The sequence below is a fragment of the Platalea leucorodia genome, assembly GCF_965183815.1.
Source record: "Platalea leucorodia genome assembly, chromosome: 15".
Taxonomy (NCBI): Eukaryota; Metazoa; Chordata; class Aves; order Pelecaniformes; family Threskiornithidae; genus Platalea; species Platalea leucorodia.
Window position 1 is genome coordinate 6,264,864 of NC_138837.1, and position 26,650 is coordinate 6,291,513.

A 26,650-nucleotide genomic window follows, 5' to 3' on the forward strand; every position below is an offset into this window, starting at 1 on the left:
TAATCTTGCTAGAGCAAGAGCATTGACAGCAGGCAGCTTGGACTGCAACAAGGCACAGCAAATGATCAAGACAGCTCAGAATTTCAGACACTAGAAGAAAATCCTTAAAGCAAATAAAACAATTTACCTCCTCTGGGCAGGAAAACACCTACAAACTTGCATCCAAACAAGCACATTGAGGAGAGCTGTGTTAGGGCTCTGGTTTTATTTATTCTCCCCCCCCAGTGTAATTCTACCAGACAATCTCTGCTTGCAATAGACCTTAAATACCAGGAGCTCTTTTTCTTTTTGTCTCTCCTTGGAGAAGGTAGTCAGAAATCAAGATTTTTTTCCCACATAACCTATACTTGGTCTCAATCTCAAGTGAGTCTTCCCACAATTTAGTCCCACTTCACACAGCCCTCCCCTAACATTTCACCTTTCATTACAGCTGAGCGGTTTTTTAGCCCAGTGCCGCTAACTCCACTGCAGCGCTGCACACTGACAGCAGGGATGAGTTTGGCTGCTGTCGCTTTAAGGGGAGATGTTTTAAGGCCAAATATACAACAGACAGAAAAAGCAAAGGATATTCAGTTTGGAGAAACCAAACATTCAAGAACTACCTGCACAAAAGAGAGAGAAGCTACCCCAGTGCAACAACCAGCCATCACCTTCATCACATGAAGTTTGGTTTATTCTACAGCAGGGTATTACTAAGTCCAAAACCCATGTACTTTTTATAGTTTAGTTCCCTGGCAAAACACCACCCACCCAAAGGCTTGAGGCAATGCAGAACTGGCTGCTTGGGATTTGCAGGGTAGAAGACACAGGCTATTTTTGGCATTACCCCTCTGTGGTAGGATGAGAACTATAGGCTAAACTGTAAGGAACATCTTGAAGACCTCCATTTCGTGCTGAAGGACATATGCTTTTGAGGGGCGGGGGATTATCAGGAAGAGCACTTTACAGAAATACTTTGCCCTCCTCATCCCTGCCAACCCAACCAGTTTGCAGAACTGAAACGCGGGGTTAGGTCCCGACATCTCAGGAAGAGAACAGCTACAGCAGTCCCAAATCACCCCCAGTCCAGCCTAAAACAAAAGGTCAAGGACCTGCCCCTTTGAGATAACGTGGCCAGATCCACAAAGGAGACTACTTAAAAATACAGGTTTCTACCCTTAATTTATATCTAGTCACCAAGGTTCGAAGCAGAAACTACTGCAGAAGTTCAGCTGACAAAACGAAGAGAGGAGCTAGGCACATACCAGCACAGCTGTAGCACCCGGAGGGCTTTCAGCTCAAGGCAAGGCACCCCAGTGCCACCCACAGGAAAGCTTTTCCCACAGGCTACAGGCAGACGAGATTGTTGTGATTTGGCCCGGTATCCACGATGCGTATGTTAATGGATGCCAACGGCAGTTAGGCATGGGGAAACGCAGACTTTGGAATCAACGGGTCAGCTTGGTTGCTAGCAGTTCAGAAGCAGAAAATGAGATGCACTAAACTTCTTTCTGGTCAATCTTTATTTTACACGTTTGCATCACAGCAGGGAAACCAAGTTACACAGACCATCCTGATAGTTGTATCTACCTTGCTTCTCTTCAAATACTGTTTGCTGTTCTTTTAATAAAGTTTAAAAAAATACTGAAAAAATCCATTTGTACATCTGAACATGAACTGAGGAATAGGATATTTACAGGTCACCAAAACCCCTGGAACTGGACCTTGCTGTACACAGGAAAGTCTTTTTGAGTTCTTTTGGAGGTCATTTACTAAACGAATTCAAAGCTACAGTGTACAAGGTGCCCTAAAGCTGCCTAATGCCACAAGAGGATCTAGAATTAATTATTAATAGTTACTAAAGGGAAAGGGAAGCTATTTAGACCCATACTCTGTTTTGACAGAACAGGTACCAGCCCAACGCTCCAGTATCCTAGCTACGAGACGAAGTGCTTCTGATAATGTAGAGGTCAGGCTCTATTTTATTACACAGAGAGCAAAAGGCTGAGTGAAATCCCACAGGGAAATATTTATTAAGAATTGTCCTTTCTACAGGATCACTGCAGTCAAAACATAAATGGGTTCTTGAGCCAGTCAACCTACAAGGAGTGACTCTTTTCTCAGCCACTTTCTTCCAGTACAGTCACTTTACACATAAATGAATATTTCAGTATTTTTCTTAAATCCTGTTCCAGCCGCTTGCAAGTACGTATCGTGCGGAGTTCTTACAGGTTCATTGCTATATCCACGCGAGAAACTCTAAGGGGGAAAATACAGCTTCCCAATATTGCTAAGTAAAAGTGATTAATAAGCCCAAAACAGCATCGTACCCAGTGGCTACAAGACAAGGCTGATTAATCCAATTTAAAACAACGTTTTCCAGCACATCAACCCCAGGGAACACAAAGAACCACTGGTCAAGTGCCTCTGAGGAGCACCACCTCAGCTTTCATGAAACATTCAGGTTACTGAAGTTAAACACAAGGTCACAGGTTTTGGACAGTGTCAGTCCCGTTTCAGGTATCACCGTACCTTCCATCTACGGCAGCCCACAGCTCCATGCTCTTCTTACCAAGGTGAAAAATGGGGAAACGTTTTATGATTGAAGTGGAAGGCATAACACAGAATCAATAAAACACATTTGCTTTAAAGTAACAGTAATCTGTTAGCTATCACGACAGGTCAAACCAAAGGAGACAAACCAGGTAGACTGAAGGAGGATTTCCTTCTCTTCAATACCTGCGCTACTCCCCGATTATTTTTTTTTAATAGCTAAGCAACTTCAGTTTTCAGAGCTCAACAGAACATAAAATTACCCAATATTTGCTTTAAATGCAGGTGGGCAATTTTCAAATAGACAACAAAAAACCCCTTTCTTGTCAATTTGATTGTCACTGGCCAGACTGCATTTCTCTTCTTTAAGAGGAGCATACTGTAAGGAAAAAAAAGACTTAACACACTAAAAATCTTCCATTGGACTTTCACCAAATGTGCATGCTGGAGTGACTAGGACATGCCCTTTCATGGCCAGAAGGAATGTTAGAGTGCTTAAGGATACGTGGTGGATGCACACTCATGCTAGAGAGAGTCCACTTAGCTTAGGAAAAAAAAAAAATACATCTTGCACATTACTAGCTCCAAGACAAAATACTGCAATGCAGCAAATTTTTACAACATGCTCCCAGGGTACGCCAGCATGGAGATCCAGGAACAGGGCACTCGGCTGGAGAGAAACCCTGAACAATGCACCGCACAGATCACGACATGCTGAGTTAGATGACAACATGAAAGAGCATCTTAATAGGACAGCATGTGGCTTCTTCAACTCGAACTGCTACATTTTGAGCAAGCAGCAGCAGTGTTCCAGATGACCCCATTATGTCTTGCTTTCTTTTAGTACGGCTCTTGATGAACCATCAAGGAAAACATTTTCAAGCCTGAGGAATGCAAGAGTCTGGCAGTTGCACCGCAAGGAGGTTTCCTATGGAAGACAGCTTGCTGAACAGTTACAGCAGGCAGGAGGAATGCATCAGTGGCATTTGCACGTCATCATCAACAGGGATTTACCGGGGCAGAACCTGCATTACAACTGAAGACTGAACCGATCTCATTTTTGTCTGCAGAGGGAGCCGAGTACTCCACTGCAGCAACATATGTGCATGCCTTCAGAACCATTTATTCTGAATTGCACCAGACCTGCTTTTCCAGGACTCCTGTCATTGCACCACTGGGTACTCGCAGGCTGATTTAGTTGCTCGCTTCAGTAAAAGGCAAAGACAGGAAAGTAAGGCTGTATCCCAAAACGATCTGTAAGCCACAAGCAGCTCTTCTATTTTCCCTCCCTGTGAAAGACAGAGCTTCCTACCAGATCAACAGCCGTCAGCAACTGAAAGGCAAGCACTGCTATTATCCTGCCCGGTGAGCTCTAAGCTGCTGCTTTTCACTAGCAATAGAGTCATGCACTTGCCAGTCATGCAGATGTGGGTTTGCCTTGGGAGGAAGGGGGGGAGCAACCCTCCCTTTGATGCTTTGCGGTGCAGCGCGCACCGTGCTGCGTGGGGAGCACAGCTGCAGCCATCCTCTCCATCCGCCAACAGCCCAGCCGCTGTCCAATCCATCATACAACCCTGCAAGACCAATTTTTCAACCTGCTCCAAGGAATTCCACCAGAGAAAGTGGAAATTTACTTTGGAAATGGCTGCAGTAAGAACCTTCTATCACTGTTTTTTGACTTGTACATCCACATTCGTTTTCTTTGCTAATGCTTAGGTCTGACTAGTTATTGTTGTACTGCTGGTTAGCATCCTGCATTAAGCGCCAGCTAAAGGCGGTTGTACAGCTGACTGCTAAAGCTCAGGTCCGAACTTGGAAACAGCTCTTCTAAAACCACTGTTGGAGTACTGCCATGGCTTTTCAGGCCAAGACAAAAAAAGCCACCCATTTTTTGGCCTTTGACTAGTGAGCTGGCAACTTGGCAGATAAACCTACACCATGCGCAACTTTAGTAAAGTGCGTATAAAAAAAAGAAACCTGAGACTAAGGTAAAAGCACTCGCCAAATCATCGGCTCCACTGATGCTGAGGTATGGAATAGGCAGCCGTTTGGAACCAGCTCAGCCCATGCTGGGATCCCAGCACAGCCCCTCATGTTTCTGGGTGAAACGCCACACCCATCAGAATTTCACATCTCACTCGCAAAAGGTATTAACAGGTTTTAAGACAGCATCATGTCTGGATTAACGTTGTTTTTGCAGTTCTGTTCCTGACAGCAAATCCTTATCCTTTACATACTTCAGTGCCAACAGACTTCAAGCCTCCATGGGCTATTCCAAACAAAGTTTACAGCCTGTTTGAGTGGCCCTTTGGATGCAGTGACATTGCCACAGGGACAGAGTAAGGGGATGAGTTTTTCAGTTATTGTATTTAAGTGTATGGTGAGCTGGGACTGCCTATGTTTGTTTGTAGTCCAATTTCTCAGACCTCAGCTACTTAATATGCAGAAGATTTCCTCATACAGAAGGTCTGAAAGGCTCACAGGTCACCTAACAGCCTTTCTAGTTGTGTAGGCTTCTCTGTTTTCACAAAAACTGTATCTTTGCAAAACAATGACAGCAAAAGTCAAACCATCACTGCTGCAATTACCGTGCAGTTACAGCTGAGGAGGAAAACACAGAAGAGGACTCTGTACCCAGAGAAGAGGGCTATTCTCGTGCTTTATCGGAAGAGAAAGCAGTTCCAGGTATCAGAGCAGGCAGATTCATTTCTACCACTTCCACGATGCATAGAAGAATCAACTACTTTTGGGACTTTTCCCCCCACCTGGGAAAAGAAGTGGCAACTGGAGAAAACAATGCTGGACTTCAAAAACAGCAAGTCTTGGTACAGACTGCTCATTTAAGAGCTCTACAATCCCTGTTCAGGACTGAGGAAGAAGTGGTTCGGTGTTCCAGAGGAAATTCCCCTTCTAAACTTAAAGAATAAAAAACCCTAGTGGCTAACAGTCCTCTAACCAGTTGTGGCCCAGAGATGTAGTCCCTTCAGTCAAAAAAAGCAATTCCTAAGTGACTTTGTAAAAGATGCTGGCACATCCGAAGCTCTGCGATGATGACTACCCCTGTCACCCTGACAGAAGCACTTTGCTCGACAGCACCATACATCAATGTCTCTGCATGAATATTAAGGCTTCAGTGGGTCAGTGAGTTATACTTGATTTATTTTTCTTAAAGCTTATCCTGTTACATCAGTGAACCACTTCCATCCTCCCCCAAATTAACAATCATTTGCTATGCCTTACTACTACAGCTATGGGCACCAGCTTGCCTTACTAACAATAGCAGAGTACTACAGATAAAACGCACATGGCATGTGTAACATGTCTCTAAAGACTCCACTTCAAGATTGCAGCTAATAGTTAAGACTTCCATATTCCCCTGCATTGAGTGTTCTGCTCATAACCTTCTCCTTTCCTGACAAAAACCATTTAGGACTGGAAGCTGCAGTTGCCTGGTTTTGGCAGCAAAATACAATTTTGACCAGTTCAGCCCATCTCAAACAGCAATACCATCAATCCTATGTAGCCAGAGAGGTACAAGTAGCCATCCAGTGAGGCTAAGTAACTCAGGATAATGGTGAACCAGAGGTTTATGCTGCAGTACATTTGCTAGACAGACTTCCACTGGAGATTCTGGTACTGTTTATACTGTGTCAGAAAGGAGTGTCTTTTGAAATCCCTTAAAAATATTTTATGAAACAGATTGAAGTGCTCTGGGTCACAGCTTGAAATAAAATGTTTACGATAGCATGGCAGACCCCTAGAAAGCAAGCATCAGTCTTACACCTCTTGTGTACTTCTTGTCAGGTGGGTGTGAATCAAGAGCAACTCCATGAACAGTGGAGAATTTGCGTTAACGCTTATTGCACTATGGGCTAGTGCTTTTAATGGAAAACAGTCACTTGCTTCCTGTATAGCAAAACATTTGAAAACCTGACATACTCAAGTGGATACCTGCATGGATAAGACAAGAAGATACTTATCAACTTTCCCACTGATGCGAGTAGTGGCAGAAGTCATCTGATCCAATACCCCATTTAGTCTCTCAACTGCAGTTGTTTCTATTCATTTGTTTTGCAACGTTTTGTCCAAGCCAAAAGGAGAGTTTATAAAGAAAAAAAATACTTACATCTCTTCTTTTCCCACCTTCTGACACGCTTTGTAATTCCCAGCATACATGTTACATAGCAAGTGTGTATATATATATGAGCATTATATAAAATATATAGTTTACATACACACTAAAGGTCTCTCTTCGCATTAGTATTACACATTCTGAAGAACGCAGCTGCAAACAATTCAGAATATCTAACCAATCCAGAAAGGGGGGGGGGGGGGGGGGGAAATAAGCTACCCAAAATCCCTAGGAAAGCTTCACGCTCCTTGCAGGTACCAAGAGATCCCATTTTCTTATGATCAGAGGAATAGTTATATTTCTGCACTGCTTTGCTCCCCCTAGACACACCCCACTCTGCAGTTTCAGTGTTGGGGAGTGCTAGTTGCTCCCTTTCCACTGAGAGTAATAATAATAAATTAAAAAAGTTTCTCCGAAAGTGCTGCCTTAGTCCAGTCCATCATGCCGTACTTTCCCACTCGCCCCGTGGCTCTGCTGAACCATTCACCACTTTCTTCACCTTCTTCATGCCCTCCATTACTCCAGAAGTCGTCACCCTAGAAAAGAAGGGAGAAACATCAGAGAACCGAACTTGAACAGTAACATTTCACCAGTAGCCCAGGTTTGTGCTGCTGTGCCTATCAAACAACACTTGTCAAGTGTTACCAAGACCTAGCAGTCTTAATGTTCAGCCTTTCCTGTTGCTACCACTTTGCAGGCCAAGTATCATCTTGGACACAGCACCGATGGGTGGTGGAAGCAAGGCCGTTGTACTTGAGAATCTCAAGGCCCTCCCCATCTATCATTAAACTAAATGAGCAAATAATATTTGCTCATTTCAAGTATGAGTATTTGCTCATACTTGAAAGAAGATAGCAGGGGTGGTTAAATAGTTAAAGCAGGTGGTTATTTACTAAAGTTTGAGCAGTTTGCTTAAAAAAAAACATAAAACATTTTGCTATACAGTTGAACACCCTTAATTCTGTGCATTAAATACTTTCTTCTGCGTTTGCGATGCTTTTAATAGGTACAACGTATTATACAAACGCACACACGGTGGACAGTGCCCCAAATGAACCTTACTAGCTTAATGCACCCCAACTCCTGTTAATAGCAAAATTACTCAATGAACAGCAACAAAACAGAAGAGAGAGGTCATCCTTTTTATACCACCCAAGTCTGGATTTGTCATGGCAATCTGACCATTGAACTATAAAGCCTCATAATACCGTTCAAACATTAGGCAGACTGAACTGTTTATCCAGCCAGAACAGCACCACTCCTCTCAGAACTGCCTTGGCTATCCAAAAGCTTTTCAGCCCAGGAGCTTTCTCTGTTGCTATACAAAACAGGCTATTCGCATGCACAAGACGTCTGCTTTGTTCTTTTGCACAATATTATTCTCATTCCATACAGGTATTTTTTCCCCACAAATGTGCTACAAGGGTTATTTTGGATGCTGAAAGTAAGAGTGCCAATAGCTCAATGCATTCACAAGGGATGCCTGGGAGCATACATAAAACCGTCCTGTTCAAAGATGCCGCTGTCAGTCTTCGCGTGCTTTCACCTGCTGTTTACCATGTAAGAATACTTATTTGATCAGACTAGCTAACAACATTTTCACAGTATCATCCAAGAGAAGTAGTAATCTTCAGATACACTCTTCTGATAATGCCTTTAGTTCCACGTTAGGTATCAGCTTCTGTACATGTACTGTAAAAATAATTTACTCAAAACGGTGTGTTCAGCGACTCTCTAGCAGTAGCAGTACTGGGATCATCAGTGGTTCAGACACTTTAGAGTGGGCCTAGATGAGCTTGTGTTTAAAAGAATAGGGAAAGGGTCAGAAGAGTTCAGATCAAATAGCAGCTTTATTCCCTATTGAAATAAAAAAAAGGGAGAAAAGTAAGCAGGTTGCTTAAAGGAGAAAGATGGAATTAGTAAGCAGCAAACATTTGCCTGGAAGAAATCACATCGAGCTCATCAGCACAGAGAACACGTAGATCTCCTAAGTTCTCCCTTTTGACAAAGGTTTTCCCACAGTCACACACGAAAACATCTGGGGAAACATGAGCTAGACAAAACCATCAAAGTAGATACATAAATAATTGGAAAAGCTTGCATTGAAATGTACTTAATGGTTTCCTGTCAAAAATGAAAGAACATTGAGTGTGGTTCCAGAGAGGTCTGTCCTGGGTTCACTTCTATTCGGTATTTTCAGTAATTGCCTGGGTAATGGAATAGAGAATTTGCTTATTAAATCCGCAGAAGACACTAAGAGTTACATATTTGAGAACAGGACTAGAATGCAGAAAGATCCTGGCAAATCGAGGTAATGGTCTGAAAAAATATAGGACAATGCAGCAAGACAACCCTAAAGTTTACTCTTCAGAAATAATAAGCTTTTTAATTACAGAATAAGGGGCTAAGTACCAATCCTTCAGGGAGGAGCTGAAGATTACAATGGACTACAAACCAAACGAGCCACTAACACAGCAATGCACAGCAGACATACTAGGATATATACATCAGTTTTTGCACATGCATGACACCAGGTAGTCCTAACACTTGACTCACAGCTGGCCCACCTGGCCCACAGTCTAGATTTTTAGCTCTGCATTTTAATACGATTACAAAGCCATTACACACCAAGATGATGACAAAATGATCAGAGGTTATGGCTAAGAGGGAATGATGCACTTTCATGGAGGGAAAGGACAAACAGCTACATACTGAAATTGCAGCCAGCTCAAGTCCTGTCATTTGTTACCAGAGGCCATTTACTGTCCCCACCCTGCAACGACAGCAAAGAACAGGGAGAGATTTTGGGGTGGAATCCTCAACAGCAGAAGTTAAAGACCATCTGATGAGCACTGTTCTCATCTCACGACAAATGTATGGCATAGCTCTTGAGTCCTCATTTTCTCAGATTGTTTGTATACAATGGGCAATTCCTCTCACTCAAAATCAGTTCAGCCAACACGTTTCAGTGCCTGGTAAAATAAAGGTATCAGCACTAAGACCAAGCACACTGCAATTCTCATTCTAGTCCTCTGAGTAGTCTCAAGACTTCAGTTCTGGCCTGCAATACTGCAAGTAAATGTTCCTCACCCGCAGTTTGAGAACTGCATGTCTAGCCCAGAAACTAGCAGTAGCTAAAAAGCAACAAATCCTTCTAACTAAACCATCTCTCTCCAGAGAGAATTTCTGTGGCTGTTAGAGGGATACCTGTCACAAACGAGGCACAAAAGGAGTTCCCTGAACACTGCATTGCACAGTGGTACACGCTGCGGACACTTCAGAGTTCCCCCCCACGTTGTATCCAAGGTATCAAGAGATGGCTAACATTCAGAAGCATTTTCAGCCCTCCGCAGTGGTGGATCTCAGCTGTCTTTTCTCCTGGTTTTTGTTCCCAAAAAGAACCACTGTGATACTGGCAGGAGCCAGCCTTTACAAGCTATTGCAAACTGGAGTGAAAACTGATCAGCCATTGAGCAAAAAAGCTGATCTCTGCATGGGAAAGATGCGTTAGGTGAAGAAAATCACTTCTAAGGGAGAGCATCATGAATCAGTCTGCCATGAAGCACAAGCTGAGAGAAAGCAGAGAAAAGCAGCCAACCAGGACTTCAAGTCTCGGCACAGAATAGGTTGTCTCATGATACAGTGAGAAACTCCAGATCCCAAGGCATAAGCAAAGGTAGGTCAGTGTTACCACAACAGTTCACTATGTTGAGGCTGTGCTGGGTGTTAAGAAAAAACAAAGTTAAGTCTCCACACACTCAGTAAGATGGATTTACTGAATTAATAACAAAACCATTAATGGCTTTTCCTGCAATTCCTCCTCCAGTGGCAATACCTTACCCCCACATGCATGTATGAACATCATTCTCAACCAAGATCTGTAGAAGAGTACCTCACATTTAAAGCAAACTTACTGAGCTAATGAAATAACTTACTGCAAGAGTAAAAAAACTAAAACTGCTTCCTTTCCCCTTCCCCACCCCACCTCATCTACTGTACTGTTTATATTTTTGTGTTCATGCCCCAGAAATGGCATTAGGACTGGAAGCCTGACAACTCTTTCTGCCAAGTGTGGCTGCACCTTTTCAAACAGAGTACTTAAATCTAACAAACTGTCAGCGACAAGCCCACATACCGACAGAATGGGCTCAAGAGGCTGCCCAGCCCAGAATACACAGAAAGCCACTTTGTTGATGATAAATGGCTATTGACCCTACTTGAAAAAGAACAGACTGGTCCTTAGTTCAGGTTTAGTCATACTCTCCTCTCCACCAGGACAACTTCTATTGAGTCTGGTATAACTGAAGAGCAAGTCCTATCCCAAGACAGAGGCGCATTAGTTGAAAAGACTTATTGCAAGTTACCTTTGCTGTTCTTGATTTATATTTTGAGAGTTAGGAGAATTTACAGAGGGAGGATTTGTGCCTTACGTTGCTTCTGTCACAGACACCTAGTCTTCGGATTTTTCTTGAAACTTTGCAGATTTCCACACTGTCCTTAACAATATTTACATTTACTGCCAGACTGAGCTTTGTATAGTTCACACTGCATTAAAACAGGCATAAGCTAGAGAGCTGCACTTAAAAATGTCCTATTTTTTTGCTGGAAGACAGGCAAGCCTGGAAAAGAGGCTTGGTGATCTCACAGCTCTCCTCTCCACTGGCTCATGGAAATGTTGAGTCTAAAGAAACTGAATGCTTCTGCAGCAAATATTTTAAAGAGCCTGATTTTAACAAAAACCCTCCAGGAAAGGAAAACAACCATAAAAACTGACAATAAGACATGGCAGAACACCATGAAGTCTGAAGTTTGCAGGCTTTTAACTTCTGCCATAGCCTCTGAAGACAAGTGGGTATTTATCAGATGAAAGACAAAACACACTCATACAATAGTTGGTCAGGATGCTGTCAGGCACTCAGTCACTTGGTCAAATAAGCCTTGATATTTTCCCCCCCCACAGAAACAACATTTAGTATTTATAAAAGCAAAAATAGGACCAGCAAGACCAAGTCAACAAGATATTTAATACACTTCCATTGCAGTGCATCACCTGTCACAGAATGTGTATGCAGCACGCTTTTCAAATATGTGCAAACTTCACCTCCCTGATGCAGCTGGCGAAGGAAGAACAAGACTCTCGGAGATTATACCCTGCCAAGTGCCCAAATGGGGTAAAACTGGTGAATCAGATGAGAAAAATTCAAGCAAGGCTCAGGGGAACAAAGCCACAAGGCACAACAATGGAAACTCCCAAGGCAAAGAGCAAAACGCCTTACTAGGAAAAGGCTCCCACGGAATTCTGATCCTAGAGTTTCTAGTAATGTCTATTCCAGTATGGCAAGATGTAAATCACTTAATTAGTTCCTTAAACTTTTTCCAGCTTATTCCTGGCAGGTTCTCCTAAATTTAGCAGCTTCTCCAATTTACTGAAATTACTACATGCGAAAGGTGCCATATTATTAGTCCTAAAAAAACCCAAGGAAAAACTCATTAAGCATGTCATGCAAACTTAATATTCACTCTAACAGGCAATCTTGTAGGAAAAAAGCTCTTTTCTGTACAATCACAAATCCTGCCATATCTTCCTGTTCAGACAGTGCCTTCCTAATGTGGATGTTTATTTACCAGCTCCCAAACTGAAACCAGCTTCTTACATAAACCATTTAAGCACTTTTAAAGCAACAGTGATTTGAGGGCCACTACCTACTAGTTGGATTCCGCTTGCAACAATGACAGATTTTATGGATCCAAAGCAAAAATAACTAAGCATTTGAAGAGATCTTTGTTTTAGAGACATTTCTGAGAAGTTACACTCCTTGTATGACATTTCAGGCTGGATTCTACCTCAAACCTCCTTGTAGAAATTTCCCAATAAGCTCCATTTCTTTCTGAGCTAACTACGAGACCAAAACGCATTCTGACTTTTTTTGCCCCTACAATAAGAATTGGAGTGTTGATTTGTTTCACCCAAGATCAGGTAAAGGAGATCTGCCGAACTAGAAATAAAATTCTTCGGAACAGGCTTGTGGGCCTGTACATGAATTGCAATTACGCAGAAGTGCATAACTACTAAAGAGATTAGGTTAGCTTGGCTCCTATCAAGGCAACAGAGTCTGTGGCAATTATAGCTGTATTCAACACTTCTAACACGCTGAATTTCTTAGGGCAGTTTCTATTACAGATTCAGAAATGCCACTCATTTTTTAAGTCCTCAGAACAGCACTGCAAAGAAAATGACAGGGACTTAGGCTGAGCCCCACTTTATAATTTCTCCAGACTATCTCAGGTCCTACTGCATTTGTGGTGCCTCATGGTTTAGCAGGAAGGAACAGAACAGTGAAGAGCATTGGTAAAAAGCCATCTCCTCAGCTCAGTGTTACTTTCTGCAAAGCTACAGGCTGAACTTCAAGGTAGGAGTGACCTTACACCATGTTCATTTATCTTCTGTAGATTGGTAGTTTGCCATTGGTTTGGTTGTTTTTTTTTTTTTTAACCATGAAGCATTAATGACAATCTGTAAGGCTCATTGGTGTTCAGCAACACAGATTAAACACAAGTTTTTTTACTTGATATTTTCATGGGCATGTTTTTGCCCCACAAAAAGCTTTACCAGCTTATTCCACACTACTGCAATATCCAGCTGAGAGGCTCCTATGCATATCAAATCTCTTTGGTAGTTTAACACACACGAAATAGACACCTCATCTTTAAACCTGTGGGCAGATCTTAATCTTTTTCAAAGAAGGATTTAGAGATATTAAAGTAAACTTTTTAAACATTACTTTTCTCAAATCGAGCAAAGAGGTAAAAAAAGGTAGGGGAAGGGGTTCTTACACAGCTTCCATCTCCAAGTCATCCTCATCATCTTGAGAAAGCTGTAGATAAGGGTTGTCTGATGCTGGACGGAATTTGTACCCAGTGAGGACAAAGAAGACAAGGGTGGCCATTTCATCCAGCAGCTGCAAGTAAAAACACAAGATTGAAGTTCAGTCCTATAATCCTTCATGGTCATGAAACATTTCTTCTCATTCATAAGGTTCGAGATTTAATGGCCAAGAAGCCTGTGCCATAGCAGAAATAACAAAGCAATTCCTGTCCTGTTATCATTAATCTCAGGCTAAAGGCTGTCAAGCCCTTTGTTCTTTCAGCTTTCCCTGTCACTTTAAATACAGTTGCAGTTCTAGCCATCACTCCAGTGCTTTTAAGTAACTACGGCACGACTTGGCTTTTAAATGAGGGGGGGAAGGGAAAAAAATCATCCCTACGTTGTTTGGTATTTTCAACAGTTAATGTATTCTAAAGACTCCCTGCACAGTTACTTGGATTATATGTTAAGAAACCAAGTATTTAAAAGTCACTAGGCAAATAAAGCCTGTAGATGGAAGAGCAAAAGCCTATTTCGCTGGCTCCCTGGGGCCTCAATTACACAGGGCAAACCTGACTATTTTTTTTCTCCTTTGTATGTTCTTGATTAATTTCCTTCAGACATTTTTAAATTGAAAGACTAAAAATCAATAATGCAATTACTTTCAGACATGTCATGTATAATCCAGCAGCCTTGCTGGACAAACATAAAACTAAAAATACATTCCTGCCACCTTAGGCACATCAGTGATAAAAACCAGGAGGAGACAGGGTGCAGCACTGTGCTCCGAGATGTTCTACTACAACACGAGGAACAATTTATGGAATTTTTTTTGTGGTTATATTTAAAGAATAATAGGAAAAATAAAGGAATGGATGTATTTTCCTTTTCCAGCAAATACCTGGTACAGCCATTTCCACTGGAATGGAACAGCAATCTTTATGAGAATTGCAATGATCCGTGTGAAGTAGATGTAACACACAATCTGGGAAGGAAAAGGAGAAAACATGATGAGATAAATAGCACCATCCTTATAGAACCTCTTTTTCCAGAGAAAGAGCTCAAGCAATTCCCAGGCAACTCGTTATGTCAGATTAGCCCTATTATGCTCCTTGATAAACAGGGAAGATACAGGCTGAGGGCTGTACTGCTTGGTGAATGTCCAAATGACTCCAAGTATTGCTAACATATTTAAGTTACAGCAGGAAAATGCTTTAAGTATTAGGATTTTGTAGCACTTGAAAAATCAGGATTGCAATTTATTACTCTTACCACTTAGAAGAGTCTGAAATGAGGCTGCTGGAAATCATTAAGAAGCCTATGCTCTCTTGGGAGGTATGCTCATGGCTCCCACTGACTTAATCAGAAGCTGCACGCATGCATCTCAAGGCACCATTTGGTCCCAAGTTTAATTTTTAGGAAGTTTACAGTATGTTATTCAAGCCCATCAATTCAACTGGCAGCTCAAGCTGTCTCCAGAGGAAATTAGTAAGCGTTACAAATAGCTGCAACCAATTTAGAGATAGACAGAAGGATGCAACCACTAGGATAAGAAGGGAAGTTGCTTTGAGCACTGTAACCCAGTTGACCAAGATGCCAAAGTACAGCACTGCCGCAGAACAGGAACATCTCCACCACATCCACCAGCTATAGCAGCTTCCAACAAGTAAGCCATCAAAAGGCTTCAACAGCTTCTAAGTGCTCTGTATGCATGCGTACATGTGTTTTACTTACCATAACATAGTAATGTCTGAAAAGCTTCAGCTTTGCTAGGTTAATGGCAGCTATCAAGAGAACACAAAAGTCCATCAGAAAATTGTTAAAACGAGACGAAGTTTCTTTCGATGCCTGTCTGCAAGGTAGGCAAGTGGTCAAAACTAGGTCTCAGGTAATCCCAGACTAGAAGGATTTGTCCCACAGCCTGTTGGGCTCTCTGAGGAGTGCCAGCCTGGCTTGTCTACACACTGGACAACTCCTAGGCTGGGGTGAATGCCCTCTTAAAAAGGCAACTCGGTGACACCACCTTTATGCTAAATTTTATATGCACACACTCTGCAATATAGAACCTTCTTCCTCTAATGCTTATCTGTACATAGCCAACTACATACTGTCACCTCACTCTTGCCAGAAGGACCATGCCACTTGACATTGCCTCCTAGAAAATTCACATCTTTTCTAGAGTTCTTCCTGACCTGCTCTGTGCCTTCAACTGACCTGAGCGACTTTGAGGTAACCTCAGCTCTGGGAACCACTGCAGCTTGCTGAACCGCAGCAGGAGTATTTTGACATCTATACAGTATCTCTATCATTCGTGGCTCAGTCACAACTTACCAGTGAAATGGGAAGTCATACTAAATAGTTCTCATAGCAAATGCATGTTTCAGTCACAAACCGTGTAAGCTAAGGCCCCAGGCTAACTTGTGTTTATTGGACAGATTACATCAGCTCTGAGGAACAGAGCAGATATTCATGTGAAGGAGCAGAGGTCAGCAACAGATGGAGCAGCTGTCAACTCTGGTTTGAGAGTCAGGTTTTAGAGGTGCAGCAGGATTACAAATACGGACTCCTGGTGCTTTTGTGACAACACAAGAGGCAAAGACTCCAAGATATGTTGACAGCATACAGAAATGCAATTTAGAGACCAGGAACATAAGTTGCCAGTTAGAAAATCTGCCACATACTTATTGGTATTCCCTCCAAGCCCTCCTTATAAATTTTTTACCAGATGTGAAAGTGTGACACGTTGTGCTTAAGTTCACCTGCACTCCCTCATAGAAATCAACAACTGCAAAAAAGCAGGTTTACAAAAGGCTGCATGTATTTGCACATAAGGTCTCCCAGGTTCACAACAGTGCAAAATACAGTATTACACACCAGGAAGAGGAGGACTAATAGCTACCAAAAAAACGCTTCGGTTCCTATGACAAAAACAATGAAGATTTTCTTATGGAAAGGTAATGTCCAATGCACCACTCAAACTGTTACAGGCTCCCCCTACATAAGCTACAGTGAAGACAGACAACATTCTCTTATAAACCTACTTTGTATAATCTAGAAATCAAAAGTCACTTTCCAAAACTTACCTTTAGTGTTCCAGGAGAACCACTGAAAGCTACGGTCACCTTGAGACAGACAGAAACACTCCTCCAGCAGACATACTGTAAGAACAGCACTTCACTAACACAAGGCATAAACTGACTGACAAGTAGATAAAACTAAGCTAAGGGTAGTTTTGATTTAGTGCTGGCTAGTGGCTTCTACACATTTCCAAACGGTATGTCTACTTTTGACAGAGCACAGAGCATGTCAGAGAGAGAAAGCAGAGCCAGACCTCAAGAGGAAAAAAGCAAACCTTATTTGTGAAGGAACACCAAGTTTGTTTCCGTGCAGCTAAAGCTTGTATGTGCAATGCTCATCTGAACACCAGTCAGACTGCGTTGGCTTTGGGCAAGACTGTGCTCATGGGGGCAATCTTCTGGCACAGTACGTCAGAGGAACACTAGCTCTCAGACTGGGGAGGATGCTCCCTTCTGGACCGCAATATGAAAAACTGAACATAGAATAGGAGCTGCTTTGCAATATACAGTTCTGGACTCCAGAAAGCAATGCCCAAGCTCTAAACTTGCATCTGGAGAGCACCAGCAGCAAAGCACAGAGCACTTCACTGGGCAACAGATGGCAAGACTTGGAACTGCTAGAACAAGAATCTAACTAAACCCTTGGTAGCTAAATCAGCCCCGAGACATTAGTTTAGCTACTTCTCCCTCATTTCTGTCCCTCACAAAAGCTAGTTTCCCCCATTTAAATAGCAAAAACGTAGGGATTTTCATGGGTCTAGTGCTCTACCAGATAACCTAATGTTAAAAGCTTTTCATAATACAGTTGGAGAAGGATTAAAGCCTGTAAATATGCAGGACAAGAATATTAAATCGTGAAGCAGGGAAGCAATATTGTCCTATTTAAATGAGAGCTACATTAAGTGTGACCACGAAGATCTTGTGATTTACCACATATCGGTTTGTACACAGAAGGATCTATTTTGAACTCAACGCATTCATCTCCAAGAACTGCCACCAACTGGTGCAATGACAGGCCATGAGAATTACGAGGCTTTATAGTTAAAGAAACACCAACTCAACAGCTGTGATTCAAACTGCCATCCATCAATGCTTTACAGTCAACAACCGAGTGAGCTGGGGAGTCATTTCTGTTGGATTCGTGCAGTGCATAGGAGGAAAGGATAGTGAAGCCAAAGATCTGGCTGCCAACTGAAGTGTCACCATGCCACCTCTCCCACCTGATGGAGCACAGCTCAAGATCTTGCCTACTCATCATGATAATCAATACCAAAAGTCATAGGTTGGTACATCCAGATATCTAGAATGGCTGAGCATGGGAAAGAAGGGCGAGGGGAGGAAAAACGACAACCACCACCAAGTAGAAAGACTGAAGAGCCACCTCTGGAAGCTGGCTTGCTTATTTATCACAGCTAGGTGCTCTCCTCTAGCTGCCTCAACTTCAGGAATACTTCCCTCCGCTATCAGACACTAAAGTCAGTATTAATGCATGTCTACAAAATTCTGCCAGGTTTTTTTAAACGGCTCAAAGTTACAGCACACACTGTTCTGGAGAAAGTCTAAAATCATCATTGCTTGGCATCAGCAGCTTGTGAATTGCTTTTTCCCAGGCTGAACGTGCTCCAAGCAGTAACACTTGAGTCTCGCTATGCTGGCCACTAAGACTTCGATTCACCTTAGCCTGGCAGTCCAGACACTGACAGCAACATTTGCAAGGAGAGAGGCGAGGCCAGCAGCTGTCACTTACAACTTGAATCATTTGCAATCCCAACCTGTAAAGCCGTGATAACACAGCAGCAATCACAGCATGCAGTAAAGGCTGGGTAAATTTATGTTTCGAGTATGATAACCATTCTTCAAGGAACAGTACTTAACTGCAGAGAAGGTAAAAAAAAGTAGTAGAGACTTTCTACCAAAGGTTTTACAAATGAATTCATATTTGTATTCCACCTCTTTCATAAAGTAATTAAAAAGATAAAAGCCATCCTCCAAGAAAGGTTTATAACATCTATACCTTGCTTCCCTCAGTTTTCCCTCCCTATCACCATTTACTTAAACAGCTTGTGCCTGCAATAGCCTGATCTGCATCGATCAAAACATAGCACACCACACAATTTTGATAATCAGTCTCTTTTTCCGATTGCCCCCTTGCTAATTTCAAATGCTGAGACAGCCTATAAGATGGGGAAAAAGAAAGTCAGACCATCCACTACAGCCTTGCACACCATCAGACAATAGCTTTTTGATGAATAAATCTGACCTTTTTAGAATATGTAATAACAATAAGAGGACTGCAGCCCAGGGCCTATCGGGCTCAAGTCCAGATAATATAGTATGCAAGGGCAAACCATAATGCATTTTCAGTGAACACGCTAAAGTACAGCTAAAAAATATTTCTACAATGCTTTGTGTGCTATACTAACTCCGGTGCATTTGAGATGCAATCTGCACCATTTCCAAATAGTAAATGAAGTTTTCTATTCCCCCACCTCGCCCCCAAGAATGAAGGCACACATGTAGATCCAGACCTCAAAAAGCAACTCCAGCAGTAACTCTGAGAAGTACAGCCCTGTAATCCCTACAGCACTCTGCTTAAAAGCATTCTTATACCAGAAAGGTCAAGCAAACAGATACAGCAACTCTGTGTTATGCATGAGAAGGTGCACAGACTAGTTAATCTTGAACATTCTAACACACATTAGCCATTTGGCACAAAACTTCCCACCAGGGTCAGAAGAATGTCCAAAGTACAGGATAAGCAACGTATCTCCAACACATAATTGCTACATCAACCCTGGATAGTTAGCGAGGGCACCTGGAAGTAGTACAGTGCAACATAATAGGCCTATTTAATTTCTCAACATTTCCCAACTCTCCAGCGCTATCCACTGAGGTCTCGACACTTAAATCACCACACTTTATCTCAAGGTTTGAGATGCCCATGTACTGCCTAGAGCATGTTTACCCCTGCGCTACCCCCTCCTCCTCGCTGGAGAGCTGCGGAGGTGTTTTAGCATGGGTCTCCGCGGAGCCATCGCCTCCAGCGTCTGCTGAGCTCAGCTAAGCAGAGGGTGTTCTGCACCACACAGGACCAGGCTCTTTGTTCACGGCATTTCCGTGGTACAGAAGCAGGAAGACACTCAATACAGCAAATGTTTTTTCCTGACATGGGGGCAAGCATTAAAGCATTAACCATCATTTGCCCACTGCACAGCACACAGGGAATGCTGCCTGGAAGCTCAATGTATTCCCCCTAACTCTCCCAATTCTGCTGCCAGCTATGACATGCTGCAGTGCTTCAGGAAAAAAGCTAATGTTCGTGATCAGACTGCACCAGGTTTCACATCTCGCATCACGCACACAGAAGTACAAGCGGAACAAAAACTGCAGTGGTGTTTCTAGCCCTCCATTCCTCCCTCAAATAACAGATGATGTGATACACAAGAGTGTGTTGAGACTTGAGAGGTCCAGGGACCAAGAACTTTGAGTTTCAAACAAACACAAGCAAGTTTACTACAACACACTCCCTCTCCCTTTTCTCACAATGCCTGTAAACAAGGTAGTGGTAGTTGAGCAGCTTTCCAGCCCAAACAATCCCAGCTCAGTTTGCAAGGCTGATTTCCTTAAATCTGCAAGCAAGACATTTGTAATGCAGATCTAGAAATGGACAGAGAGCCCGCTCCCATCCGAAAGAACAGCGACAGACCAAAGAGCTGCAGCTAGGCACTTGCTTAAGCCTGAAGGTGGCTATTTTAAAAGGGGAAGAAAAGAGCTTCTAAAAATGGGATGTTTACACCCACTGCTGTGCAACATAAGAAGCCTGTGTAGGTCAGATATTTTGCTTTAGAGTTAAAGATCACCTTTAAGGGAAAAAAGCAAACAAGCAGGCAGCTCAAACTCAGCTTATCACTGTGCCTTGCCTACTCTTCAGTAGCAATCCACAGCATCTGTGCATATAAGGTCTCCCTGGATAAATATGGCTTTAGACCCATTCCTCTAGCTTTCCCACTTTAGAAAATAATCTTTAAAAAAAAAAATCAAGTTTAAATGACCATTAGCTAGTGACTCCAAATCATTGTTACTTCTAACAAGCCTTTTTAATAATTGTACATTGCTAATACAAAGGCCCATAGCAAGCACAGCTGTAACAGGCTAGAAGACTAGTAGTCCGACCAGCCTTCTGCTTCGTTTCTAGTCTAGTCACGCTGCAGTCACGGCTGCACTTGACCCAAGGGAGTGCTATCTAATAAACAGGTTGTGAAGTAGCTGGAAGAGGACAAGACAGACAGACAGTCAGGAAACACCACCAGGATACTGAGCCGTGAAGTCCTAGAGTTGTTAGTTCTAATAGATGCAAGGAAGCAAAAATAATTTACCTTAGGTCTTTCTCGCCAGCAGACTCAGCACCAGGGAAAAAAGTTATTGAATTTATAGTCTATAATTCCCCAAGATACCCTATAAGTTAATGAAGTCTGTGTGAGAGAACAGGGAAAGCAGCCGTTGAGGTAATACTAGACAATAAATCCTAGCAAGCAATAGGCAGTCCAGCCAACACCGGCTGTACAAGATTCAGTCAGCTCTAACCACAGGACAGGCAGTGCAGCAGGTAAACTGCGTAGGAAAGGATCCAGTAATTTTCACCACTTTAGGAGAAAACTGTCTTCATCTGTGGAAAAAAAAAATGCTGGTGATTTTAGAATTATCACTAGTCCTGTTTTTCTTGTGAGAAGCTAAGACACTGTGCAACACCTCTGCAGAACAGGGCCTCCAAGGGAAGCCTACAGAGTTAAGAGCATGTGGTTTAGTCAAGACTATTAATTTATAAGCCTAACATAAATGATTTTACCTTATTATAGGACAACCATACCACTTTTGGTTTTCTCAGCCAGGCACACTAGCAGCATGACATCATTAGGTTACATTCTGCTTCTGGCATCATGTTGCCATTCACTTGCTCCCCACGAGCTCCTATCAACAGCCTCTAAATACTCTAAGCACATTATTTCACAAGTGAGTCCCAGCACTGTGGCTGTCCTGGCCACAATCTAGTGCCTATGTTTTCCCTGAATTTTTTTTTCCTTAGCTTCTTTTTTTATTAGTGTAGTACAACACAGCTGCCAAGTCCCTCTCAGCACACAACTATTGAACTTGCAGGATCTGCACAACGAAGCATGGTAATGGCAGTAGGTGATCCACAAGCAACCTTCATGATAAAGAGCACCATTACCCATGGAGAACAACACAAAACAGAGGACTAAGAACAGTCCTTAGGGGCTATTGTGCATATCATTGACTAGCTATAAAGACACAACCAGTTCTTCTCAGATCATCATTTTCTTTTACCTCCATTATACACTACAACACATCCTTCAGAACTGCTTGGTTTTACTTAGATCCAGATTCCGCCCCTTACGACAAAAAGTGGACGCGTCCAGAGCCTATGCTTAACACCCTTGATGTTGGCCACCTTACTTTTTGCCTTCATTCAGTATGTTTTGAAGTTAAGCAAACTCCATAGCACCATCTTGTGATAAAAAGCATCAAGTGCAAAGCAGGCACGGGGTGATCACCTGGGGCCACACAGATCTGGAGGGTTTGTGGCTCAGTTTGAGCACCAGCTGCTGAGTGCTCAGCGTCGGAGCAGTCACAGACTCCATTGCCACCCAGCAGTTCTGCCTCAGTTACAGGAAAGCTGACCTCTATTTGTAGTCACACACGGTGGCTTCAGCTAAGAACCAGGACTTACATATGTGAAGTCCTCCGTTCAGAAGAAAGGGATTGCTTCGAGGAATGGCTAAATTTAAGCAGACTTTGTAACAGTAAGAGCATAAATACTCCAGAACACATGCTCAGTGGACAAGATAAAACAAATTCATCAGTCAATGTCACTGAACCCATGTGAACACACTGATGAGAAAGCTACCGATAACATTCATGTTACTTTATCAATACTAGCCTCTTTTACATTGGTTTCTATCAGAAATTAATATTTCCCCCCCTTTAGGTTTGGGGTTTTTTTAAAAACTTTGAATCTCGAAAACAATAATGAAGGTGAGCCCAGCATTTTTTCATTTTAACAAATGGCAAGAGAAGACCTAATCTGTGGTCTGCACAGAGCTGAGTTCAGTACCCAGCCTTAACTTCACCTACTGGACCACAGAGGCAATCTATCTGCACTGAAATGCAAGCGTCTCAGTGGAAACTGGGAAATGGCTGGAGGAAGTATCCAGACCTAGGAGGATAGTTCCCGAAAGGCAAGACAAGAGTTAAGGGATAAGACCAGGTTGAAAGGATGTTGCCAACAAAGGACCTTCTACAAATAAAGCTTTCAAGAAAAGCTATCAAATGACAGAACATTGAAATGGCTGCCTGCTTCCAAGGAAGCCAGTGCTATGCTCCGTGGCTTGCATCTGCAGCCAACTGAGGAACTAATTCAGAAGCAGTGAACAGATAAGACAGGAAAAGCACACACTACAGAAGCCATATTTGGGTTAGCTTTCTATCCATCATCTCATTTTCACTGCTACAATAAACATAACTCAACTTTACACAAGCAGTCCTTTAAGCTGCTGTACAAACATGGACAAGAACTGCGTTACATTGAATGCCAATTTATGTTTTGTTTCATAATGAGGTTTGTTTCCCTGTATTCTGGCAGGAACAGATTTCTGCAGAAATTGAAGTAAGGGTGTCTATTTTGACTAATAGCCAGCAATTCTGGAATTCATTTCTAGTTCTGCTTCTGAACACTTGAGTCTGAGAAAGGAAGGCAAATCTATCAAGATGGTTTGCTCTAGATGTCGTGTCTAGCTCGCGCACCGAGAGCTGTGCAAGTACCAGAGAGTGAGTTCCACGTATGAGTTCCGATAGTCAAAGCAATACACGAAAAAGGTCATTTTCCAGAAGTTATTCCCCCCAGCCCACTGAGGAAAAGCAGCAGTGTGACAATAACATAGTGTAGATTTGTAGCTTTAGTTTACATATTTTACATCAGCATCATGTGTTTGAAAACCTAGCATCATCTTATGGCACGTAGCATAAAACAAAAAAATTACAGATTACTTGCCTTTCCCATCTGTTGCTGAAGCTTCCTGTAAATGTCTTATTGACCTGAAAAATAAAAAAGGAGTAGATTAGCTATAATTTTTGCACTCCCTTTTCACTGCAGCCCTCTAGAACACTGACAAGTTTTGTTAGCTCTTTATGGCTGGGGTATACTCATAATTAACTGTGCTTAGCGTGCTTGGCACTGCATACAGTTCACCCCCAGCTCAGGCAGTTAGTTCAAGTATCTGTATCTCCTTGTGATTAAAGAAAGCCGATTGCCAAAGCCTACTTCAGCCTACAGAAAGCTTTGTGGGAGGGAGGGAGCAGAGTGAGAAACTGGGGCATTTTCCAGCATAATGCTTTCCACTTGTACAATTAAGCTGAGCTACTATTCAAAGTACTGCCAAGCATTTGGCATCTTACTGCTCTTTTAAGCTCTTTTCATTTAAATAGTTGATTACAGCTTACATGTCTACATAGGCAACTTATGTAACAGAAGCTACCCTGCAGGAATGTAAATTCGAGGGCCAAGTCTTAGTCACCTTGCTCCCATGAATCATCCCACCAGCTGCAGTGACACTATCCAGATGAAAAAGGGGCAGGATTTTGTGTCCTGGGCTTCACTGCCAGTTTATGTTGGTACCGTGACAATGCAGGAACACTGGCTGCACACTATAAACAGTTACAGGACAGCTCACCCAAATGCATTTGCTCTTCGGATACAATTCCTTTATGGAAAGCAAGTTTTGTACCAGCATATCACTAGGCAGGACATATGGATTCTAGCATTAGGTAGTAAGAGCTGCAACTGTAAAAGTCACCTTTATCACAGGAAATCAGAGTCTCTCTACAATTAAAGTTAATATTCCTGCAGGTTTATTTACCATACCCAAATGCTGTCAACCTCAGAAGAGCTGCAGCAGTTTGACTGGAGTGGAGGAAGGGAAAAGTGGGCAGTGCAAGTTTCTTGGAAGACATTTCCCAGCCTTGGCAGAAGGCCACCAAGACTGTGTAGGGTTTTGCCCTTACACAGAGGACAACTGGGAAAGCTGAAAGCCACCCTCACAAGTCAAGCTGAAGCTTACTCCCATCTGCTGAGCAACACGTACGTGTATCTTTACACACACACATGCTTTACAAAACAGTTTGCTGAAACACTCAAGAGTTACACACTCCAGAGTGATGACATGTTTATTACACAGACATTTATATTCATTCTGTGTTTCAGAAAAAATACTGGAGATACTGGAGAAAAAGAAGAATATTCTGTGTTTACTAACCAAGGAGCCAGAAGCTCCTTCATATCCTCCTTTAAATCCAGCTGTTTATCCAATTAAGACTAAAATGAATTTGAAGATAAATGTTCTGACTAACTGGCAAGAAGCAACAATAGTGTTTATCTGAATTATCTGTGTTTTGGTCGAGTTTTATATAACCAACATTATTCTTTGCCAAGTAGAGTGGAAGGAAGGGCAGGGAAATGCTCCCTGTGGGATTATTTCTTCTAAACAGTCAAATAAAAATACAGCTACTCTGCTTGAAGGCAGCACGGATCTTAGACAGCACTATTGTTTTAGAATTTAACAGCCTAGTTTCCAACCTCAGTCAGTAAAGCAAAATCCCATTTCTCACTTTAAGAGAGTCAGCACTTCTGCAAGATTCCAAGTTTCAAAAGCACCTATAGTCTGCACGGTGCTGGCCCCACTTAAATCGCCACCCACCTTACCTTATCCCCACTTTAACATCCCCAAAACAAGTATCTTCCACAACACAAGACTGAAGTGTTAAGATTGATACAGTTTCAAAAAGTTAACAGAACCCTTGACTCCAAAGGACCGACTTTTTTTGCTTTGGCAGTATCTTTAGCTCTAACCAGCAGTCAATACTCATTAGTTCAGAAACAACTCAAGCCATCAGGGCTCAGAAACCACACAACACATACAGCGACTCACCATACCACTGGAAATAGGATAGCTCCGCAACATAGCAAGTCTACCAGGAAGAGGATTTCTTTCCACAGTCCATATTCAGTTGTCCCCTCTTCTGTTGACTCTATGATAATATATGCCACATTTGCCAGGACCTACAGGACAAAACATGCTTAATGGTTTCAGAAGCTTTCCGAGGAGATACTGATGTGGGCTGCCAGTTCAGCAAAAGCTGTCCCACAGTGGCAGGAAGAGCCCATTCGCTAACATCAATAATTCTTCTGCACCTCTATGTCAAGAAAGTCACACATTCAGCAGCATCTTCACAGGATTTACAGAAATCAAACTGATTGGAACTGATTTCTGCTGACATTCAGACAGTAGTCCTTTTTGTAATATACTATGCTGAATCTATTGTATCAGTAGAAATAAAAAAGAGCACAATCTATTTATAAAAATACAGAAACAGGACTCCCCATACGCACAGACAGCAAACAGTCTAAACGCCTTATTCTCGATTACGCCAACAATTCAAACTGGTCATTGACCACGTTTTGTACTCCGTACCTGAGCTCTCTAAGAGACTCAAACACTAATTATATACTTCTGGTTTTGCAGCTGAGTAAGGGATTCCATCTGGAAAGGCAGAAAAGCTGTTCTATCTACAACAAATAGAAGTGCTGCCCTCCTATTTACTTCAGTTCCTGGAGTAGGAGACAAGCACTGATCACTTTGAACACACTGGGAAAGTTTCCCTCAGACTCCGTGGACCTGCAAGTCTCAGTTTTCCCCCCCCCTTTTTTTTTTTCTTAAGCTCATTCAGCAAGCATTACAGAAGTGACAACTTTCATTTAATTTCTCTGCTGAGTAGTTTAGTACTGTTTTGCAGCCCAAGTTTTGCCCCAGCACGAACATACCTACCTTATAGCTAGTTGTTCACTTGCTGACACTGTTTCATCACTGTTATCTCATACTCAATACAGGGATAAAAGTGTGGAAAACTACAGAAGCAACTTCTGGCCCAGGAAATTCCAGCTCAACTGAAATTGTAACCAATAGGCTTATACAA

At 42.4% G+C, this 26,650-nt stretch overlaps 1 protein-coding gene across 6 annotated transcripts in view; it reads right to left on the bottom strand.

The window, feature by feature from the left end:
* Positions 1–1,496: 1,496 nt before the first annotated feature.
* Positions 1,497–26,650, bottom strand: part of GPR107 (G protein-coupled receptor 107) — a gene marked incomplete at its 3' end in the record, with an annotated part of 40,116 nt that continues 14,962 nt past the window's right edge. For 2 of the 6 annotated variants that reach the window (XM_082327711.1, XM_082327709.1), the window contains 7 exons: positions 25,606–25,736; positions 23,673–23,716; positions 16,613–16,687; positions 15,264–15,313; positions 14,431–14,514; positions 13,499–13,623; positions 1,497–7,200 (listed from right to left, as the gene is read on the bottom strand). In XM_082327711.1, coding sequence (XP_082183837.1) covers positions 7,104–7,200; positions 13,499–13,623; positions 14,431–14,514; positions 15,264–15,313; positions 16,613–16,687; positions 23,673–23,716; positions 25,606–25,736 — 606 coding nt within the window. Of the gene's footprint in view, positions 7,201–13,494; positions 13,624–14,430; positions 14,515–15,263; positions 15,314–16,612; positions 16,688–20,982; positions 21,273–23,672; positions 23,717–25,605; positions 25,737–26,650 lie in introns of those variants that run through there. The other 4 variants (XM_082327708.1, XR_014229863.1, XM_082327710.1 and 1 more) reach the window with 4 other exon arrangements.